At 39.3% G+C, this 20865-nt stretch overlaps 2 protein-coding genes across 5 annotated transcripts in view; one reads left to right on the plus strand and one right to left on the minus strand.

Moving 5' to 3' along the window:
• The window catches only part of LOC109835769 (low-temperature-induced cysteine proteinase-like), a 14025-nt gene extending 1985 nt beyond the window's left edge, over nucleotides 1-12040 (minus strand). The window contains 2 exon segments of the mRNA XM_020403785.1: nucleotides 1-544; nucleotides 11952-12040. The exon segment at nucleotides 1-544 is cut by the window's left edge and continues 14 nt beyond it. Coding sequence (XP_020259374.1) covers nucleotides 1-253 — 253 coding nt within the window. The 5' untranslated portion in view covers nucleotides 254-544; nucleotides 11952-12040.
• On the plus strand, nucleotides 11978-18507 carry LOC109835768. 4 transcript variants are annotated; one of them, XM_020403782.1, is made up of 4 exons: nucleotides 11978-12063; nucleotides 14544-16844; nucleotides 16978-17132; nucleotides 18204-18507. In XM_020403782.1, exon 2 carries the CDS (start codon nucleotides 14608-14610, stop codon nucleotides 16756-16758), a length of 2151 nt encoding a protein of 716 aa, XP_020259371.1. In that variant the 5' UTR covers nucleotides 11978-12063; nucleotides 14544-14607; the 3' UTR covers nucleotides 16759-16844; nucleotides 16978-17132; nucleotides 18204-18507. The 4 variants fall into 4 exon arrangements, 3 of the variants coding, with proteins under 3 accessions (XP_020259371.1, XP_020259370.1, XP_020259372.1); XM_020403781.1 differs by lacking the exon at nucleotides 11978-12063 and adding an exon at nucleotides 12229-12321; XM_020403783.1 differs by lacking the exon at nucleotides 11978-12063 and adding an exon at nucleotides 12229-12321 and having other exon boundaries at nucleotides 14547-16844.

The following is a 20865-nucleotide window of genomic DNA, read 5'->3' on the forward strand; positions in this document are numbered from 1 at the left end:
CAGCCGCATTGTGGCTGTCAATGAACCGAAGGTTATCTTTGAAGACCTGAAACCTCCTCTCTTTCTCTCTAAGCACATTGTTTGCTGCTCTCCCCTGCTTTAGTAGCCATTCTTCGTACATCTCTCTCATCTCGCCCTCACTTCTTTGCCTCTCGCCATAGTTTATGATGGAGGTTTTCGAGATCGCACATTGCATTGATGCTAAATACAATGACAAGAGGAAGAGAAGTAATGAAGGGAAAGAAGAAGCCATTTCTCTCTAGGACGGGATGAAACCCTAGAGAGAGAGAAAGGGGCTAGAGAGAGAGAAAGAGAGGTTGAGAGTGGACCGTCTAGTTTCTGAGTTCCGTATGAGGGCTAAAGAGGTTTATATAGGCTAATGGCGGGAAGCAATGGAGGTGGGTTTGTCAATTATTTGGGCGGTGAGGGATCAGAGACAACCACGATCCTTCACTTTTTTAATCAAGTGGTAGCATATAGTTTGGATTCAAGTAGTAGGAGTCTAAGTGAAATAATAAGGGTCACAAAAGGCTTCGGCCTTTTCCTAAAAACAACAGCAACAATAATAATAAGGGTCATAGAAGTATAAGGAGTCTTAACATGGACGAGATTATTATCCACAGGCATAATATTTTGATCACCGATCTCAAAAATGAAATTATCCTTCCATTCTCTTAACATGTGACATCAATGTGTTGAAGAGAGATCAAGTATTAGACATATACACCTTTAGTAAAAGATACAAGTAACTAAATAACAACTCTAATCGGATATTAGAAGGTCTAGCTATTGAGGATAAAATTTTAGGGATAGTAAATGGTAAACCCCTGTACTACTACACAGGGTAGTGTACCTGTAATTATCTTTTAAAGATGACTGATTAAGTGTGATTTATCTTGATGTGTGAGATATATTGCAATAGATCATGATTATTTAAATATTTTTGAAGCACTGTAACTGAGAAAGCAGTATCTGCACAGATGAAAGGAAAGAGAGAGTTTCCAAATCCTCACAAAAAAAAAAAAACCATCACATGAAGGGAGGTGGGATATTCTTCTTAAATGAAGTTACGAAGTTGCTCAAGTTGGATATTGAACTCTTCACCTTATCCCTTTCTGATCTTTGTCTCTCTCTCCTCTAGATTCTTTGTCTAGATTCCTTTGCAGCTGGACCACCACTGTGATAAAATTTTGAATTATCTTTGCAATTGTAAAGGACAGCTATGAGTTCAGATTAACGGTGGAGCTTACTGTGGGTGCCCATGACTTCCCCTCGGGAAGGAATCATCATATATTCTTGATTATTGCTAAGAAAAGTCTAATTATGATGAATGAAACAACCATCGTAATGTATCTTAATCATAGCTTCATAATGTAGATGGACACTTTTAATAATGGAGTTCATATTTTCTGGAAGAAAAGCTTGATATTATTCATTTAAGCCTTTGCGTGTATTCAGTGGGGGACAAATGCAAACAACGATGAAAAAGCATATGATGTTATTAGAGGGTGTTTGGGAGAATTTATTTTTTGGGCAAACTAGATTTTAGGTTAGTTTTTTCACATCTACATGTTTGGTAAAATACTAAATAAGTTAACTTATAAGTCACATTTTAAAAAGTTGGTACACTCCAGCTTTTAAAAAACTAGCTTATAAGCTCACCTAAATAAGCAAGGATTGACCAAAACAATTACTATTCTACCCAAGCAATTTTTGTAGCATTTTTATGATAAAAGATAAAAGCCACCAAAGACTAGCTAGACTTATAAGTCTAAAAAAAAGCCTTCCCAAACTCCCTCAATGGAATAACCAAGGCTAGCTAGATGGAAGTCACTATCATATCTGAGAAAAGAATTATTTGCACTTAGATACACCAAAATTTACCACATTTTCAACTTTGATACCCCAAATATTTAGTGGCTTTAAATTTGATACCCCTCTTAATTATCTTTGTTAATGTGATTGTTACATGACTTTTTTGGACAATTTTTCCCATAAAATGGGAAACAAAACCCCCATAATCCCTTTCTTTATCCTTCATCCAACAGTAAACCCATGAACAAATTAAAACAATGAATCCATACAAAAAACCAACAAAAATAACCAGTTAGAATACAAAATTATAATCCTCAACCCTGACCACAACTTTGGAGTTTTAGTGTAGTGGCATGATCCTTTGACATGGTATAGGTTTAATTCCTGTCAGCCATGAATTTAAAGTAAATTTTAAAAAATTGATACCACTACATCAATCTAGATTTCTGCCCATAAAAAGGACGCTCAATTTGCATGAAATATTATAATATTAAATTATAATTCTCAATCCTCACCACAACTTCTGAGTTTTGATGTACCGGCAGAGTACTTTGACAAAATTAGGGTATCTAAGCAATTCGGCCCTGTCCGGGACTACCCGTGAAAAGGACATTCAATTAGCAGAAACGTATTATAATATTACATTATAATTCTCAATCATCACCATAGCTTATGAGTTTTGGTGCACTGGTAGAGTGCTTTGACATATACTTCTTTGTCTCTTTCTTCAATCTCAAGTAGTGGAAAACATCATGGTCTCTAAGCAGGCCAGACCGGGTCCGGGTCCAGGTCTGGATCCGAGCGATTGTGGGCCGGGCACTGGGCAGGTCCGACTATTTTTACCTTTTTTAGCAAAAAGATAAATATTTTTGCAAAAAAAATTCAAAAAATCCAGTTAGGCTTTTGATATTTCAATAACAATGGTCTAATGAAATATTTTTCAAAATATAGAGCATTGAATGAATGTATTTAATAAGCTTCAAAAGTTTAAATTTAAAATAACTTCTATTTAATCAAAGTATTATGTCCTACTAATTTACATTTCCTTCATGATTTCAACATAATCTCAAGTAAAACATTCATACTACTAGACATAAATTATATCATCGAAGATCTAAACTTTTAGAAATTTTTTAATAATGTACTAAACATGTCAAAACATTAACATGACATTACAATGATTTCTAATTAAAAGTTTTTTAAGGATAACTAACAATAAACAAATATCCGACTTGGTATATTCAAACTAGTGACCTAAAGAACTACCTTTGACCAACTATAATCCACTAAACCAACTAAGTTAAGGTTGAAGTGTAAGCATTCTCTCAAACATTGTTAATAACTACAATTAACTAGCTAAATTGTAAAAAACACCTTATCCTAGGCTGGGCCGAGCACTCGCAGGGGCACCTGGACCCGGACCCAGACCCCGAACCAAACCAGGCCCGGTCTTCCGGGGCATGGATCGGGCACTGTCCCGACCTGAACTGGGCCGGATTCCAGGCCGGGTCAGGGCCGCGGGCTTTTTGGACAGCCCTAGACAGAAATAATGAAACTCATTTCTTGAAACAGCATTGTTAGCATTATTTGGGTCAGAAATTATTTTCTTCATTGTATAACTCATTACAACTTTAGTCGTTACAATAAATCCGAAAAAAGACGATCTTTTTATAAGATCTTACACAATGAAAAAAAAAATAAAGAAAATTACAATCTCCTTCAAACAACACACAGCAGAGAACGTTTATCGCCTATTGCTGTTTGCGTGGGATTTTTGCCTATACCGGGGTTTATCCGTGGACTGCCTACGAACCGGATCCGGTTGACAGAAGATTGATTAAAACTCTTACTTCACAAAGGAAGTAATCGCTGAAGTGATAATCTCGACCAAGCGAGATTACGACTCTTCTCGAGATCAAGTCCAAGCCTGATCTCAAGGAATGGGGAAAACTAGGGCTGGGCATATTAGGTTCGGTTCGGTTTTATGCCCAATCCGCATCCAATCCGAATTTTTTGGATTCTCAAAACTCTCATCCAGATCCAGATTTTTTCCCCTTCATCCGAATATTCGGCCTAACCGAAATTCGGTTCGGTTCGGTTCGGTTTCGGTTTTGAATTTGCAAAGAGTTCTATCCAAAGACTTCTGTTGTGAATTTGCAAGCTGGGCATTGTCCTCATGATGAGGTTCCTGAGCTCGCCAACAAAGCTTTATTAGACTGCTTATCATCTTTAGAATAAAGTTTTGAGTTGATATAATTACGCAGAGAACTGATGTTTTAAAGATGTTGTTCATATAATACAGCATGCTTATCTCTTGTAAGTATCATGTACATAACACATTTTGTGATTGATTTGAATCTTATGTAATTCTCAAGATCTTTTCTGCGAAATTTTTTAACTAAAGTCTAAGTTTATTTAATTACATGGGGGAGTGATGTTTTGTATGATATTGTTCATATAATGTAGCATATGCATCTTTTGTAAGTGCATCATGTGCATAACAAATTTTCTGGATTGATTTGAATTTTTACTTAGTTCTCAAGGATATTTTTCTTTGATATTGTTGTACTCATTGCTTGAAACTGCTCCTTGCGCTGTTTGAATCTATTGGATGATAACAGGAAAAGTTTTGAGGTATAAGTTTAGTCTCTAAACCGCCCAACAGAATTCGGGTCGGTTTTTTTTTGGGCGGTTCAGGGGTTCAAACCGGATCCAAACCGATTTAATTCGGTTCGGACGGTTTAAAGACTTCTTCTCATCCATTTAATTCGGTTCGGTTAACCGGTCCGTTTTTTCGGGCGGTTTTTTCGGTTGAACTGGTTTTTTTCGGTTTTTGCCTACCCCTAGGGAAAACGGGGCTTCAGATCCTTCGAATAGCTCCTTCTTTATGCCGGAGTTCGCCGGGATCTAGCTAGTCTCTCTCAAATTCGTCAGAATCTCGCCCTAGCTCCTCTAAAATTCGTGGGTCCCTTTAGATCTGCCTTTATGAGGGTGCTAGGATGTATTTATAGGCTTTAAATGCCGTGTTTATGGATAGGAATGTCGTGTTTGTTGATAGGGTCGAAGAACAACCGTTATTATCCGTTTAGGTGGGTTTTCGGTTGTGTAACAGCTTCCACACGTTTAAGGATAACCCCACATGTTTATGGATGACCCCAAGGAGTTCTAGAAGTCAATCTTATTAGAAAACACGTTGGGAGTTGACCTGGTCGCGAGTCACTTCAACTGTCTCGCACATGTCCAAGACAACTTGGACTATTTCGAGTATTTTGGTCTTAACTCTTTCGTCCGACCTCGGAATGAGATGATTCAAGATGCGTTAGAAACCTGACAAAGATACCTATAACTTTTGTCTTTTGAGATTCTTCAGATTCGAATCATATTATGGCCAAAATATGTGAGACACAATTGGTATCTCGCAGGTGTGAAACAGTCTGGACTGTCTCGAGTGTTTTGGCTCTAACTCCCTCGTCCGACCTCGGAATGAAGTAATCCAAGATGTGTTAGAAAGCTCGCGAAGAGCTTTACAACCTCCCATGGGCGAGACACCCATGGGATGAGCAAGACACGAGTGGTGTTTACTCCTTTGTGGGTGAAACGTAACCCCAAGTCGAGTCGCTTCTTCGTTATTGTACAATCCCGTTGATTTGTATGCTTTATTAACTCGCTTCGTGCGTTTCTTAGCTTTTCTATGACATCGGATAATCCTTCTTGATTCGGATAATGACGTTCATCGTCTTCTCTTTGTCTCGAGCTGCATGCGGGAACCCATAGGTAATTTTTGACACTTATAGATACCCCCTCCAAAGTATTTCAGTCTCGTTTCTTTTATAGAAGAGTTTGGAATATTTTGGATATGATAGGCCCAACCTTCAGTCGGTGTAAAAGGACCTGTAATTGGCTTTAGTTCTTGACTTCTTTAATTTTTAGCCTATTCAGTATTTTGTCGAATAGCTAAAATTTTTCCGGTGCTGTGTTTATCGTCTGACCGTTGTCGAAGTCTCGAACTGAAACTGATGTATTGGTTTCTGATCTTAGCTCGTGTCATTGAGTCGACGTTGAACTGACTATCTTCGTCGGGGATTCGTATCTGAATTACGATTGAACTCTCTGGGATCATCCTTTGACCTGAAATTGATCTGAGTCTTGTTTCGGCTAAAAATTGTCGACGCATTAACCTTCATCGCTTTGTGTTGACTGGCGTTGACTTTCCTCGCAACGTTTTGACCAGCATTAACTTTCATTGTAACGCGTTGGCCGGCGTTGATTTTTATTTTGTAACGCGTTGACCAGCATTGACTTTCATTGCAACGCGTGACAGTCCCAAGTGTAGAGGCTGCAATGCCAACTATTGAGGCTTGGTTTTTCTGCATGTATGGATTTTACTTTTACGTCCCGTTAGTTATTTACTTAACCACATAGGAGTTTTGGTTGTAGGATCAGCTATTGGAGCTGATACGACTATCATTGCAAATGCTTTCAAAGTTCCTCGTGGAGATTTCGGCTGGAATTGGTGTTGTCTTGGGTGCTCAAGTCACGAGACCAACTGATGAAGCTGGTGAGTCAATGACTATCGGACTTATAGGATTTTTGGTAAATCCTCAACCATCAACGGATTTGATAAGTCTTTACCGACTACCGTTTGAGTCTGGCTAGCATGCGAATTGTTTAAGTCCGTTCTGCATGTAACGTTGTGCTAAAAGAGTTAACCCTTTTAGACTTAATACTATGATATTAAATACATAGACTTCACCATTGTTACGGGAATAGGCTACCCGGCAACGCGTATTGGACGTAGACTTGAACAAACCTTTGATCTCGGGTTATCCTTAAGAATATTATGTGTAATATTCTCCAGAAACTTACCGCTGGAAATAAGGAAAGCAGTTTATACTCCTATACCCATTGGAGTATCACAGAAAAGTAGTTTAACCTCTTATACTCATCGGAGGATGGGAGCAGTTTAACCTCATATACCTGTTGGAGGATTGGAGCAATTTAACCTCATATACTTGTCGGAGGAAGCCATTCTCATTCGGCTTCTTTCAGCGTTATAATGCTGACATCAACCAAGGCTTGAATGCTATTTTTTAGCGTAATACAAGTCTTAGTAGGGTGATGGACCCTCCTGTGGTACACACAGTACTTAGGATCCGAAATCTTGTTTGCTTCCTCCTGATTTATAATCGGTGGTAGCTTGATCTTATTGTTGGCGAGGAGGTATTTGAAGATGGTTGGAACTTCATCATCTTCGAAAGAATACTCCTCCTGAAACTTCGGATTAAGAGTCCCTTGTGGCTGTTGATGAATATCGTCAGCAGTTGCAGGTACTTTAGTCGTCGGTTGGCCCCTCTCGAGCTCTCGGCTTCTTTCGGTGTTATGATGCCGACGTCAACCAAGGTTTGAATGTTGTTTTTCAGCGTAATACAAGTCTTGGTGGGGTGATGGACCCTCCTGTGGTACGCACAGTACTTAGGATCCGAAGTCTTGTTTGCTTCCTCCTGATTTGTAATCGGTGGTAGCTTGATCTTATTGTTGGCGAGGAGGTATTTGAAGATGGTTGGAACTTCATCATCTTCGAAAGAATACTCCTCCTGAAACTTCGGATTAAGAGTCCCTTGTGGCTGTTGATGAATATCGTCAGCAGTTGCAGGTACTTTAGTCGTTGGTTGGCCCCTCTCGAGCTCCTTTCTTTTGAGGAAACGCTCGACATGTTCTCCACGTAGTTTTAATTCCTTTCAGGTGGTTGAGGGGACAACCCCCATGACTTCGAGGACATCGATAGAGAGATTTTTTGTGTCACGTCTGCAAGATGAAATCCTCTGTGACAGGATCCCTGTAATTCATTACCTTGTTGCGGAAACGTTTGACAAAACTGTCAACTGACTCACCGTCCTTCTGCTTCTAATCCAGAATAGCTCCGATCGACACTTTGGTGTCATCGTCGAAAAAGTTGTTGAGGAACGAGCTTTCCAAGTCGTCCCAGCAATTGATGCTCCTCGGCTTGAGACGTCGATACCAATCGAAGGCCGCCCTATGAATGACTGAATCATCAGGGGTTCATTCCCGGAGATCACTCCCAGGTGGGACTTAAAATAAATTAGGTGCTGAGTGGGCGAACATTTCCCGTCAAACGACGTGAAGTTAATTAGATTGAACTTCGTCGGGTATGGGATTGAATCCCACTCTTTTGGATATGGGCACAGAATGCCTGTTCTCTTTACTTTTTGAGCGAACATTAAGGTATTGACCTTATTCTCCAGCTCTTTCATCATCTTGTCATCATCTATATCTTCATTTGAAGGACGTTAAGGAGAATGAGTTGGACCACCCCCAGCGTTTTTATTTTTAGGGGGTGCATTTGAACAACCTCCAGTGTTATTGAGGGGTACGATTGGACCACTCCCAGTATTTTTGGGGGGTGCGTCAGCCATGATGACTTCGTTCACTTCTGGATCGCTGTCAACTGCGATGTTCTGAATGCGATGGTTGGATTCAGCTTGCTGATTTGATAAAGCTTGAAGTTGCTGGTCATGTAACTCCCTCACCTGTTGTATGTTCAGCTCCATTTGCGTGTTCATTTCAGCTCTAAGCTCTTCTCGCTGTCGAGCTAAGGCCTCTTGAAGCATTTGAGCCACTTAATCTGGGGTGATCATAAACGACTCCTTTGCTTCCCCATGCTGGACATTGTGTCGTTGGAGGTAATTACAGAACACGTATCTGAGGACTCGTCATCTGAAGCGACTGCGGAGCAAGTGTCTGACAGCTTGTTATCTAAAGATAGTTCTTTGTGCATCTTTGGATAATCCCTATGTCCGATGACTTCTAACTGGAGCCGAGACATTCGTTGGGCAATTCCTAGACTGACTTTTCCTCCCGGGCTAAAGTCAGGATTAGGATCATTCGAGCGACGTGTTGATTTTCCTTTGTAAACCATGTTGATGGTGACTTCAGAGAATTCATCATCCTGAATGGTGGATTTTCTCTCGTGGAAGCATCTTGGCTTGGGCTTCAACGCTTCAGTGGTAAGCTTCTCGAATATCGAGACCCTTTGTGAAATGGTCCTAGGACAGCTATATTTTGATAATACCACCCTGATTAGCCTCTCATATGGACAATGAGAGCTAGTTTCTTGGACATCCTTCTTTTGGGATTTGTTCACACCCCTAGTCTGATGGTGCAGCTCATTGGAGCAATCCATCGCTTGTTGGTGTGATACCCCAAGTATAATGTTGTCTTTTGACGAACACATTTTTTTTTTAGGATGAAGAACCTTGTTGACATTTTTGGGACAATTCATTGTCGCCTTTGAATGATCCAAGGTCGCATCAGGAGTCGTACATTTAGAACCACCCCCTTGCGAGCGTGAGGTCTTAACGGGCTCCTGGGTTCCAATACGAACCCCCAGGCAATGAATGCCAGGAGTCCTCTTGTGCACGGCGCACGAACACGTACAATGAGATGCCCCGGTTTGTTTGAAGGCGATGGGACACCTTTGAACGGTCTTTGGCTTGACATGAGTGTTTGTACGACCCCCAACCTGAGAAATTACTCGGGTTTTATTCACTGGAGCTTTGTCTCGATCTTCGTGTAAAAGACCCAGGCGAATTTTCATCGGAATCTTAATTTTGGACAGATCCATGCTGCTGTTGGGCTTCCCGGAGGTGCGGGAGCAAGACGAGTGGACTCGGAGGCTGACAGAGGCTTAGAAACACCCGTATGGCTGGAATCAGGTGCGAGATGAGTCGTGTCCCGCCCTAAGCGGAAGTGTTTCAACTATTTTCGGCGATGTTTTCGCCTTCAGCACCCAGACTCGTTTGGATTTCGATGATTCTTTGACCACCTCTTTCCTCTACATGCCTTGTATCTTTCGCACAAAGGCACGTCCGCGTGCGGCATGTGCGTGTCGCTTTTGGATGCGCTCCTTCAAGGTTGAACGATTCCTTTTGACAAGGATCCATTCTTCCGTCAACGGCTTGGAGGATTTGTCAGCAACTTGCCATTGAGGCGGCTGGATTGAATGACGCTTCCTAGACTTCAAGTCTGCGTAGTAACGAACTCCATTGACTTGTTCTAAAGCCTTGGCAATTTGACGAGCTTGGCATTGGCGTCGCCTTTGACGATCCCTCTTCATTAGAGTTGGCGTACCTTGATTGAACAACTCCTTGACTGGAGAGGAGTTGTGGCGAGCGGAGTCATTTGAAGCCTTCATCGGCGAATACGCCTCCTTCAAAGATGGGATCTTTCCGCACTTGCAGGGAGAGGAAGATTTTGATAAAAACGAGGAGAAATATTCCTCAAACTTGGTTTCGTCGAACTCGTACTCAACATCTGAATCAACTGGGATCTTGATATTTGGTTGCGGCATGACAACCTTGGTGACGAGACTGTTGGCTCCCACTGTGGTCGCCAGCGTGTTTGGGTTGGAAATTGTTTTCTTCATTGTATAACTCATTACAACTTTAGTCGTTACAATAAGTCCGAAAAAAGACGATCTTTTTATAAGATCCTACACAATGAAAAAATAAAAAAATTACAATCTCCTTCAAACAACACACAACAGAGAACGTTTATCGCCTATTGCTGTTTGCGTGGGATCTTTGCATGTATCGGGGTTTATCCGTGGACCGCCTACGGACCGGATCCGATTGATAGAAGATTAATTAAAACTCTTACTTCACAAAGGAAGTAATCGCTGAAGTGATAATCTCGACCAAGGGAGATTACGACTCTTCTCGAGATTAAGTCCAAGCCTGATCTCAAGGAATGGGGGAAACGGGACCTCAGATTCTTTGAATAGCTCCTTCTTTATGCCGGAGTTCGTCGGGATCTAGCTAGCCTCTCTCAAATTCGTCAGAACCTCGCCCTAGCTTCTCTAAAATTCTTGGCTCCCTTTACATCTGCCTTTATGAGGGTGCTAGGGGTGTATTTATAGGCTTTAAATGCTGAGTTTGTGGATAGAATTATCGTGTTTGTGGATAGGGTCGAATAACAACCGTTATTATTCGTTTATGTGGGTTTTCAGTTGTGTAACAGCTTCCACACGTTTAAGGATAACCCCACATGTTTATGGATGATCCCAAGGAGTTCTGGAAGTCAATCTTATCAGAAAACACGTCGGGAGTTGACCTGGTCGCGAGTCACTTCGACTGTCTCGCATATGTCCGGGACAACTTGGAGTATCTCAAGTATTTTGGTCTTAACTCTTTCGTCCGACCTCGGAATGAAATGATTCAAGATGCGTTAGAAAGCTAACAAAGATACCTACAACTTTTGTCTTTTGAGATTCTTCAGATTCGAATCATATCATGACCAAAATATGTGAGACACAATTAGTATCTTGCAGGTGTGAAACAGTCTGGATTGTCTCGAGTGTTTTGGCTCTAACTCCCTCGTTCGACCTCGGAAGGAAGTGATCCAAGACGCGTTAGAAAGCTCGCAAAGATCTCTACAACCTCTCATGGGCGAGACACCCATGGGATGAGCAAGACACGAGTGGTGCTTACTCCTTTGTGGGTGAAACGTAAACCCAAGTCGAGTCGCTTCTTCGTTATTGTATTATCCCGTTGATTTGTATGCTTTATCAACTCGCTTCGTGCGTTTGTTAGCTTTTCTATGACATCAGATAACCCTTCTTGATTTGGATAATGATGTTCATCGTCTTCTCTTCGTCTCGAGCTGCATGCAGGAACCCATAGGTAATTTTTGACGCCTACAAGCATGACTAGGAGACAAGCAGACAAGTTTGAAACACAACTAGCACCACTATGGACTCAGTATCTCTAAATATTTTTGGCTTCCTTACAAGTTACTGAGCAGCTAAAAGCTCACGAGGGAGCAGGTGATGATCTCTTCCCGCTTCAACTCACAGCTAATGAAGGCTTCAGATGAAAATTTATTTTTTAAGAGCTCATTTGAGAATGAACAGACGTTGTTCTTCCACAGCAATTTTTTTTTTTAGCAGGTAGCAGGAAACCATGTCTTTTATGGTTTCAGTCTCCCCGCCCCCCCCCCCCCCCCCCGCCAAAATCACTAGTTTCTTCATTAATAACTCTAACTTCAACCAAAGGAACAATTCATTTGCAAGAAAGAAAAAGGAGTAATTGAAAAAAAAATTGGGGGTTCCAGCTACCTACCTGAAGATTCATTGAATTGACCCGCCGAGAAGGCGGTGGTCGAGAAACGGCGCGGAAGAAGAATTTCGGAGGAGGGGAGCGAATTTTTACTGTCTTAGAAGAAATTACTAAGGTAAAACTCCTTTTTCAGGGTTATCTTTTATCATGGATCGGGTCGGATGCTGTAAAAGGTCAACCCGGCACCGTTCCCTTTCGTCACTATTTTTCCCCTCCCCACTCTCTCTCCTTTCTCCAGCATTCTACTGCTGCCCCCCCCCCCCCCCCCCGGCCGCCACCCCACTCCAACCCTAAAGATTCTATTATCATGGATCGGGTCGGATGCCGGGAAGTATCATCTCAGCAGCAGACCTCTCCCCTCTCTCTCCTGCAGGTAACTCTCCTATTTCCCAAAGAAAATCAAGAACCCTCCTTTTTTTTATCCCATGCCCATTGTCTATTTTCTATTAGATAATGCACCCATTTTTTGGAATTGAAGTATTTTTCTTTCATTACCCCCCACAATTTTGCAAGAACTATTTGAATTGAACCGCTTGTTGTGCCCTGGCCAAGACGTCATGTTCCTCTTCTAGAATTTAGGAGGGTTTTGGTGTTTCAAGAAATTCTACTGTATTTAGTTATGGGATTCATGGTATTTGGACTCATTAGTAAATGCAAATGAGTTGATATGGATATCGATACACTGATATCTGGTCCATATTGAACCATTCTGTGTCATACTACTAGGGAACTTTTCGATGCTCAATCAGGCTCATTCTGTTGCATTATAATTTCATGGAATTTAAGGTGGAGCTTTGACTTTTGAAATGCGTCATAATTGAAGTTGTAGATGTTACGCTTCCCTATTCTCAAGGAAACATGTGGCCGTTGAATAGTTTTCCAGTATCCTCGGTAATTAATGAATGGCCGTACATGGATTCGCAAGATGTTCGGAGGAATACGGCATCGATCACTATAAGGAAAGGATTTCAGTTGTCAAAGTGATTACTCGATAAGCCAACAAAATACAGATGACTGTTTCTATGGTTTAAGATACTTCATAGATCATGTTTTAGAGAGCAGTTTCAAAGCAATTCTAGTTAACTTTCCTGCATAAGCAGCAGTCTTTTTTTTAGTGGATTAAGTGCGACCAAATTTTCATATTTCAAAGAAGAAATGCTTATTCTTATTATTTGAGAGAAGGAGACATCATCAATCATTAGCATCATTATTGGTAACCGTTGATTTTGGCATCAGGAAGTAAGGTTTGTAGTTGGAGAACGGGTTTAGAATTCAAAACCTCTATCATCCTGCAAAACTAAGTTACTTAAGTTTTACAACATATATTGTAGTAAAATTTCTTTTACTGTCATTTGGATCTATAGTTAAACACTTGTTTGTGCATTCTGACCATCTTTGATTTTATTTCTTCGTGTGACTCCTTTCTCTAAGCAATAGTGGAGCAAGGAATCATCTTTCCTTGTAGGACTTTATTGAACAACCACCTCTCTTCCCTTGAGCAATCAAAATAAGATACACCAAGAATGACATGTAATGTACACTTCGAAAACAATTATATCTTCTGTAGACTACATTCATTTAATCCTTCAAAGAAAACCTGGTCATATAAACTCTTGAAAATATTTGTTTCCCTATCCATAATTGGCTTGATAGGCATATGCACATTCATAATCTAGTAAAAGCTACGCTTAATTGAAATTATTTTATCTGTATTTCTTATTAGTATACGGATCTGGCATATTTGAATATTTGGTCCATCTTAAATTTGAGTAAAGGTCTATGAAGATTTTTTTTCTAAAAGGATATCACCGTCATTGACATCATCAACGTCTTTCTCCCTTCAAAATCAGGTCGGCTACGCAGCACAACTGGAAAAAGCTTAATAAAGATTTGATAATTTATTATGATTGGAGACAATAATAATATAGATCTGCCAGATTAGTGCACAGTCCTTTTCCAAGGAAGTTAGGACTTTGTATAAAACTTAAAAGGCCTGTTGGTTAATGAAGTTTTTACTTGTGTTGACAAGGAAAGAACCCTCGAGGTTTTTCCAACTAAATCATAGTCCTGAAGAAGGAAAAAGGTGATAGGTCTGTTAGGATTACATTCAACTCTGGGCCATAGACAAAGCAAGAAGCTAGTTAGCAGGGTCCTAATAGTACAAGAATTCACGTTTAACTCTATCATCGAACCTCCTCAAACAATACTATATAATTATCAACAAGACAAGTTGCAGGATCATCCATATCTAAGTTGTATCTTTTGGTGTCTTATCGGAATGTTTGACATGAACCACTCAAAGCATTCATGCAACATAGTTGTGCTAGAACCTGCATAGCTAACGTAATAAAATTCTTCAAAATTTTCGTTTGCTGTTAGCTGATTGATATATTAGTCATTAAGATATGTTCTTTTACCTACAGGATCAGATAGAACACAGCAACGCACATACGTAATAAATTACATAATATGGAAAAGCTAGCTTTCTTTTTGACATGTCATTTTCTCTTGCTTCTTTTGCTGCTGAGTGTTCTTTATCCTGAGTCGTTGACAATTTGAAATCTTTCCTTGCTACTACTACAACGAATTCAACAGCAGACATAAATAAACAAGAGTAATGAGTTCCTCCAGCTTTCAAGAATAACAACGTAGCTCAGTGATGGGGACCTCTATGCGTTGCCCACCAGAATTTTCTTCACCTCCTACTATAATCTCACTAGAGAAGAAATGCACCTGCTGTCTCCTTCATCCGACAGCAAGCAAATCATCTCCATGTTTCTCATCTTCTTTGGTTGTGGATCTTATCCGAATGGGTGTCGTTGGTCCTCCGAAGATTTTGTTCCAAGTTCATAGTTCTTCCAGAAAAACTGATAGTAAGAAGAAATGGTCTGAGTGGGTGAAAGCCATGGCCTGCAATAAAACTTTTATTCAAAAATGGAACCAAGCCGGGATCAATGATGCCATACTTGTTGCCTCGATTGCTACTGACATAAGAATCGATCAACAAACAGTGGAAGCATTATTTGGGTTCTGGTGCTCTGTGACCAACACCTTTATATTCCCATGGGGTGAGGCTGCATTTACTCCAGAGGATGTACATGTTTTAACTGCGCTTCCTCTACGGGGTTCACATTTAGATCAAAAGCTTACTGCAGACCAACAAGAGCTAAAGAATAGGCTAATAGTGGAGTCGGAAAAAATATTAGTGCTTAGCAAGGAGGCTCAACGCATGGGAATGGTTACTAGTGACATTTGGCTTGACTGGTTCATAAATGAAGATAATATCGATGATGAACTTAGGCATCTCGGTTTTTTGACGTATTGGCTTTGCAAGGATGTCTTCCCATCGGAGAATCAAACTCTAGCTTCGCTCTTTGGGGTTGCGGTGAGACTCAGCTTGGGGGATAGGATTTCGTTGGCACCTGCTCTTGTTGCCAACATCTATCATGATCTGAATATTATCACAGAGTCTATTGTTAGCAATCACCGGAAGAAAGATAAGGGAAGTGGAGGGATATTCAAAGCATCACCATCATTTGGCTTCCTACAATGTTGGATCTGGGAAAGATTTGAAACTCTCCGGCCCATTACAAGTGACTTGAAATTTCAGCAGAGAGTGCGGATCTCTCGCTGGAGTGGAAGTCAGATAAAAACTCAATATAACAAAGCATTGGAGATTTTTGAAGATGAGAGATCTTTTACATGGAGACCCTACTCATGCCGACTGCACAATTGGGTGGAGCCAGAATGGTATAATATGGAGTCTCGTGTTGTTACGATTGAAGCAGAGAAAACACCTGCTTATGTATATGACTTCTTGTCACTGATATCATGCACATCTCTAAAGGGACTATCTTTTGATGGTCGTGTATTTTCTGAGAAATATCACCCAGATCGGTTTGCTAGACAATTTGGATTTGATCAGTCCATTCCTGGAGATTTCCAGAATTTTAACTATCTTTCCAATTCTATTGTTGGAGTCCAATTATGCATACCGGGAATAACCAAACATGGCAACCTGAGGATTGAATACATCAAATGGTGGAAAACATACAGAAAGAGTTACAAAGAGACGCTGAGAGAGAAGTTCATGCCGAAGGGAGCAATGGAAAAGGGTTTGGACGAAGTTGGAAAGAATGGGAACATGGAGAATCATAAGGCTGTCCTGACTGATAAGAACATCGACACAAGCAAAAAGAGAAAAGCAGAAGAATTAGAAAAACATCGATCTGTTATCAAACAGGAGCACAGAAAAACTCATACTCCCCAATTTTATTCGGATAAAGAGTTGAATGTTATAAATATTGATAGTGATGATGAGGAAAATAAGATAGTATGTGATGCAGCACCATCTGGATTTCCTCGAGAAAGTAAGACGCACAGCAATGAGAAGAATGAATTAGGTTTGGTGAAAGAGCTGGAAGACTTTCAACATCTTGGTCTTATGACCTATGAGGAGCTTAACCCTGAGATAGAAGAAAGTAATAACGTAGCATCCACAAAATGCGAAGATCCTTATGGGCAAGAAGCAATTGAACACTATCCAAATTTCTTTAGACATATTCCTCAAAATCCACATTATAAAGAGCTTCTGAAAGGAAAAAAGATTGCTGAGGATGTCAAAAAGCAAATCTTTCTTGGTCAGTGGTATATGCTAGTGGATCTAATGAAAGAAGCTTTAAGGACAAATGACAAAACTATTGCTGCAGAAGTTGAGCGATTGCTTGAAAAGGCTCGAATGCTAGAGAAAAATGGGTTCAACGTTAGACACTTGATTGCTCGCCTGAAACTTGTGCATAGAAAACACTAGAAATGTGCATAAAATGAAGAAAATCATAAGATTCTCATTAGTTCCAAGGCCGGTCTTTCTGATTTTTGTGAATTTTTTCTTTTAGGGTAAAGTTTTTCTCCTTAAACTTTAATTCTGTTACTTATATTTCACTGATCAGAATATATTGGACAATCGAAAGCAGTTCATTTGTGTATTTCCACTAATATGACTTTGCATTCCTTATTTCTTTGATCACAGGAGGTGAAAATAATGGGCTCTTCCTTGAATATTTTGTTTCTACTGCTGCATTATCTCATTGCTATTTAATCGTCAATGGAAGAAAATGCCAACAGCCATAAAGCTTTTGCTTAAGGTGGGGATCTTGTTCAGACCAGCGTCTTGAAGATAACCTGGTAAATAGCCTCCATTTACTGATTTGTGACTGCATATCTTTTTAATTTACTGCTTGCTATTTCCTGAGAGCTAGAATATAGTTTGTTAATAAGTCAACCATATGTTCAGTTAGATGCCAACATTCGAGCATCTTTGACGAACAAATACTAATTTCAATACTCTATTCTAGTTAGTTTTTTTTCTGATTCCTTGCTTCTGTGATAGAAATATATGCCCATATATCTTAATATAAGCGGTGGTGATATTTTTTTTCTTGGAAAGTTGATGATTTATGTGAACCTCTGTATATGTTGTAGGATATTAGTTCCTTTAACATCAATGGCAATCAAGGAAAATTAAGGCACAATGGGAACTAGGATCTGTATATAATAAAACTTATGCACCAACCTTAAGCATTGAGCACATGACTTGGACATACAACCTGAAAACGCCAATGACTTCGGCAAATCCTAAAGCTGAGCAAACCCAATCACGTGGCCAGTTTTAGTTTCTGATGAACCTACTCTTTAGTGTTGATAAAGTGACGAGGGAAAACATGTAGCCTGAATATCAACTAGAGAAATGGAAGTGCTTCGACAGTGGAAGTCGGGCAATTGCATATTGAGCAGATCATATCTTCATATCTTGGAAGGAAATTGGCATCATGATATAAAACTTGGAGAGGAGAGATGCTCCTTCTAAGCTTTCCTTAGATGAAAATGAAATAAGTATACAACATAAGATACTTGATTGTTAAACTTAAAACTTCTCTAATTCTCTTATTCTAGTTTAATTTTCTGTTACCTTGAAGCGTTCTCCTCTTTGTAGAGGTCGGTAACTCTTCTTTTACATTAATACTTCTCTATCTTGCTTATAATTTCCTAATGAATTAGAAATCTAGTTTTATTGACAAATGAAATTTAAAAGGGTTATGTTTCTTGTGGATGGTGATGGTTTCCTCTTAAAGCCAACTCGGTCATTAATCTTTTAAGTAGAACTTGCATATCTAAGCTGAAATATGCTTATGATCAACTTAAGGTGTAGTCATTGATCAACTTAGCAGGCTTATTGTTTTTGTGATTCAACTGCAGGTTAAGGGAGAGAGGAAATAAATGGTGTCTGCATCAACTGGAGCTTCTTTTCTGTAGACAGCCACCTCTAATTCTGGCAACCTGATAGTCTGCTTACGTGTAAATTCTACCATTTAAATGGTGTCATACTTCGAACTGGTTATATTTTGGGGGTAGTTTTAGTACATAATTCCATAATTTGTCCGTATGTACACAGGTTTATTTCTGAAATCCATGTCTTGCTTACATCTCAGTTCAAAATCCAGAGTATCGTTTTAATTTTTCTCTATACATCCAAAATAAGAGAAAATAGGAACACTTTTAGCACCATGATCTTCCTTTCTTAAGATTGTTGTAGGCAATGCATATTACTTGTATGTATCTGTTGGTTTTTGTTTCCCTTGATTTTGATTTCTATGTTTCTTTTTTCTTTTTTTTTGTTGGGTTTTCTCCTTTTCTCTTTTGTTTTGTTTTTTGTTTTTTGTTTTTTGTTTTTTTGTTGGGTTTTTTTTTTGTGGGTGGGGGGTGTGTGGGGGGTCGGTCATAGAAACACCTTTAAAATAGATTCATTATGTAGAAGTCATATTTGATTTTCAATTTATACATAAACCACCTCTGAAGGGGTTTTATTGCCATCAATCATCTGCGCCCACCAGTTAAATTTTTTAGTTAATTGATCTCACTTAACCTTCATTAAGGATCATCTCTCTAATATAATTGGTATTTGACAAGAAATTATTGTAGCAGAAAAAACTTGACACAAAAGTGAGTCTAGGTGGTTGATTACGATAAAAAAATAGTTAAGCGTGGTTTATTATCAACTGACAATCAAATGTGGTCTTAGTAAACAAGGTTAAGTCATATTCTGGGATTTAACCCCTATGACTTAATGTTTGTTTAGAGCTAAAACTCAGGTTCGGGTCAAATACAGCTAATAATCTTTGCCTGATATATCTTTTTGTAGTAATTAAGAAAATAAATAAATTTGCGATGAGGTTGAGCCATTTTGTCTCAATCCAACTCCTCCAACTTGTATCTATAAATTCACAACGAAGTTGAGCCTGTTTCTCCAGTCCAACTCCGCCAACTCGTTCATTGACCACAATTATATTCAGCAACTCTGAATTCTTCAAAGATTAGACATAGTATGTATCAATTATCCATATCCAATTGTGGAGTCATTGAGATTCGTGTATTTGGAGAGTTGACTTGCTTAAAAGTCAACTTAGATTGGGCTGGGACAGCTGTAGTTGGTGGTTGACGACTGAATTCTTTGTGACAAGCTGCCTTTTTTCATTCAGGGAGCAAGTATGTATTTTCATTAAAATGTGATAATTTGTTACTTTTTTCATTGAGGAAGCAAGTAGGTATAATGAACTCATTCATTATTATTATTTTTTAAAAAACTCTCATTAAGAAACTTAACAGTAAAAAAGTTGCAGGAACAGAATAGAATTTATAGAAAAGCTTTCATCAATTTAAAAAAAAAATACTTCTCATAGTCATTCCTATAAATTAAAGAAATGAAACACTAAATGTTAAAAATACAAGAAATAGAGATACTAAAATTTAAAGTTATGAGTTAAGAAAATTTTAAGGAAAAATTGTGTCAAGGCCCCAAAATAAAAAAGTTTATGTGTCCCCCACTCCCATATTAATTCTCTTATGTATAAGCCCCAAATACCAAGGGTTTTTGTGATTCAGCCCCTTTTGACACTGTCCCAAAGAATAACAAAAAAAAAATCCCAAAATTACCCCTCATGTACTTCTTCTTCTTCTCTCTGCTCCTTCCTCCTCCTCTTCTCCTCTGCTCCTCTCACCCACCTCTCCCCCTAACTCTACCTTTCTCATCTCTCTCCCTCTTACTCCTCTTACCCTCTGATTTTGATGTCTTCCTCACCTACCTCCTCATCCGTCGCCATCGAGTGTGTCCTCTAGCCTCGTCATCTTAAGCAAACATTTAGAAGGCTTAGAGAAGGAGAGGCGATCAACAAGATGGATGGAGAGGAGCATGGAGAAGGAAATAGGAGAGAAGGAAGAAGAGGTCGAGCTCATCGAGCCAGTGAGGTCCATGGTGATAGGAAGTAAAGGGAGATCTGGAGGGAGTATGGATGAATTTGTTGGTGAAGTGTGGTCTGCAAGAGGCATAGATGGCAGTAGGAGACGAAGTTAGGGTTAGAGCTCATATCTTTAGGTAATGAAGTTGGAGGAGGATGAGATTTTTGTGATTTAGGGACATATGTGTTGTTTGTTGAAATGGTTGTAAGGTGGATGAGTTGGCTTTGCATGTTAAAATGAAATTACTTGTTAAAATTGGCGTTTGTGTGATGTAAGTTTGTGATTTCAAGTTTCATATTACAGACACATCTTAAATGTTAACTTTAATAGTTACAAGTTAACTATTCCTATCGTCTTTTAACTGTCACCTGAACCTGTTAACTCTTTCTATCGTCTGTTAACTCTCACTGCTATTTGTTAACTCTCACATGAACCTGTTAACTCTTTCAGTCGTCTGTTAAATGTCACAGTTACCTTTTTACCTTTTACATGAACTTGTTAATTTTCACGATCACAAGTTAATTTTATAGTTTATTTTAAAATCTGACTGATTTCTTAAATCTTACAAAATTCTTTCACAATGAGCTGCGAAAGTCTTAACAATTAATTTTGCTCTACCAAAAGT

The sequence above is a fragment of the Asparagus officinalis genome, chromosome 3 (genome assembly GCF_001876935.1).
Source record: "Asparagus officinalis chromosome 3, Aspof.V1, whole genome shotgun sequence".
Taxonomy (NCBI): Eukaryota; Viridiplantae; Streptophyta; class Magnoliopsida; order Asparagales; family Asparagaceae; genus Asparagus; species Asparagus officinalis.

Bases quoted from the DNA above. Each gene is read 5' to 3' on its own strand.
- LOC109835768 (XM_020403782.1), top strand. From the start codon at position 14,608: ATGGGGACCTCTATGCGTTGCCCACCAGAATTTTCTTCACCTCCTACT.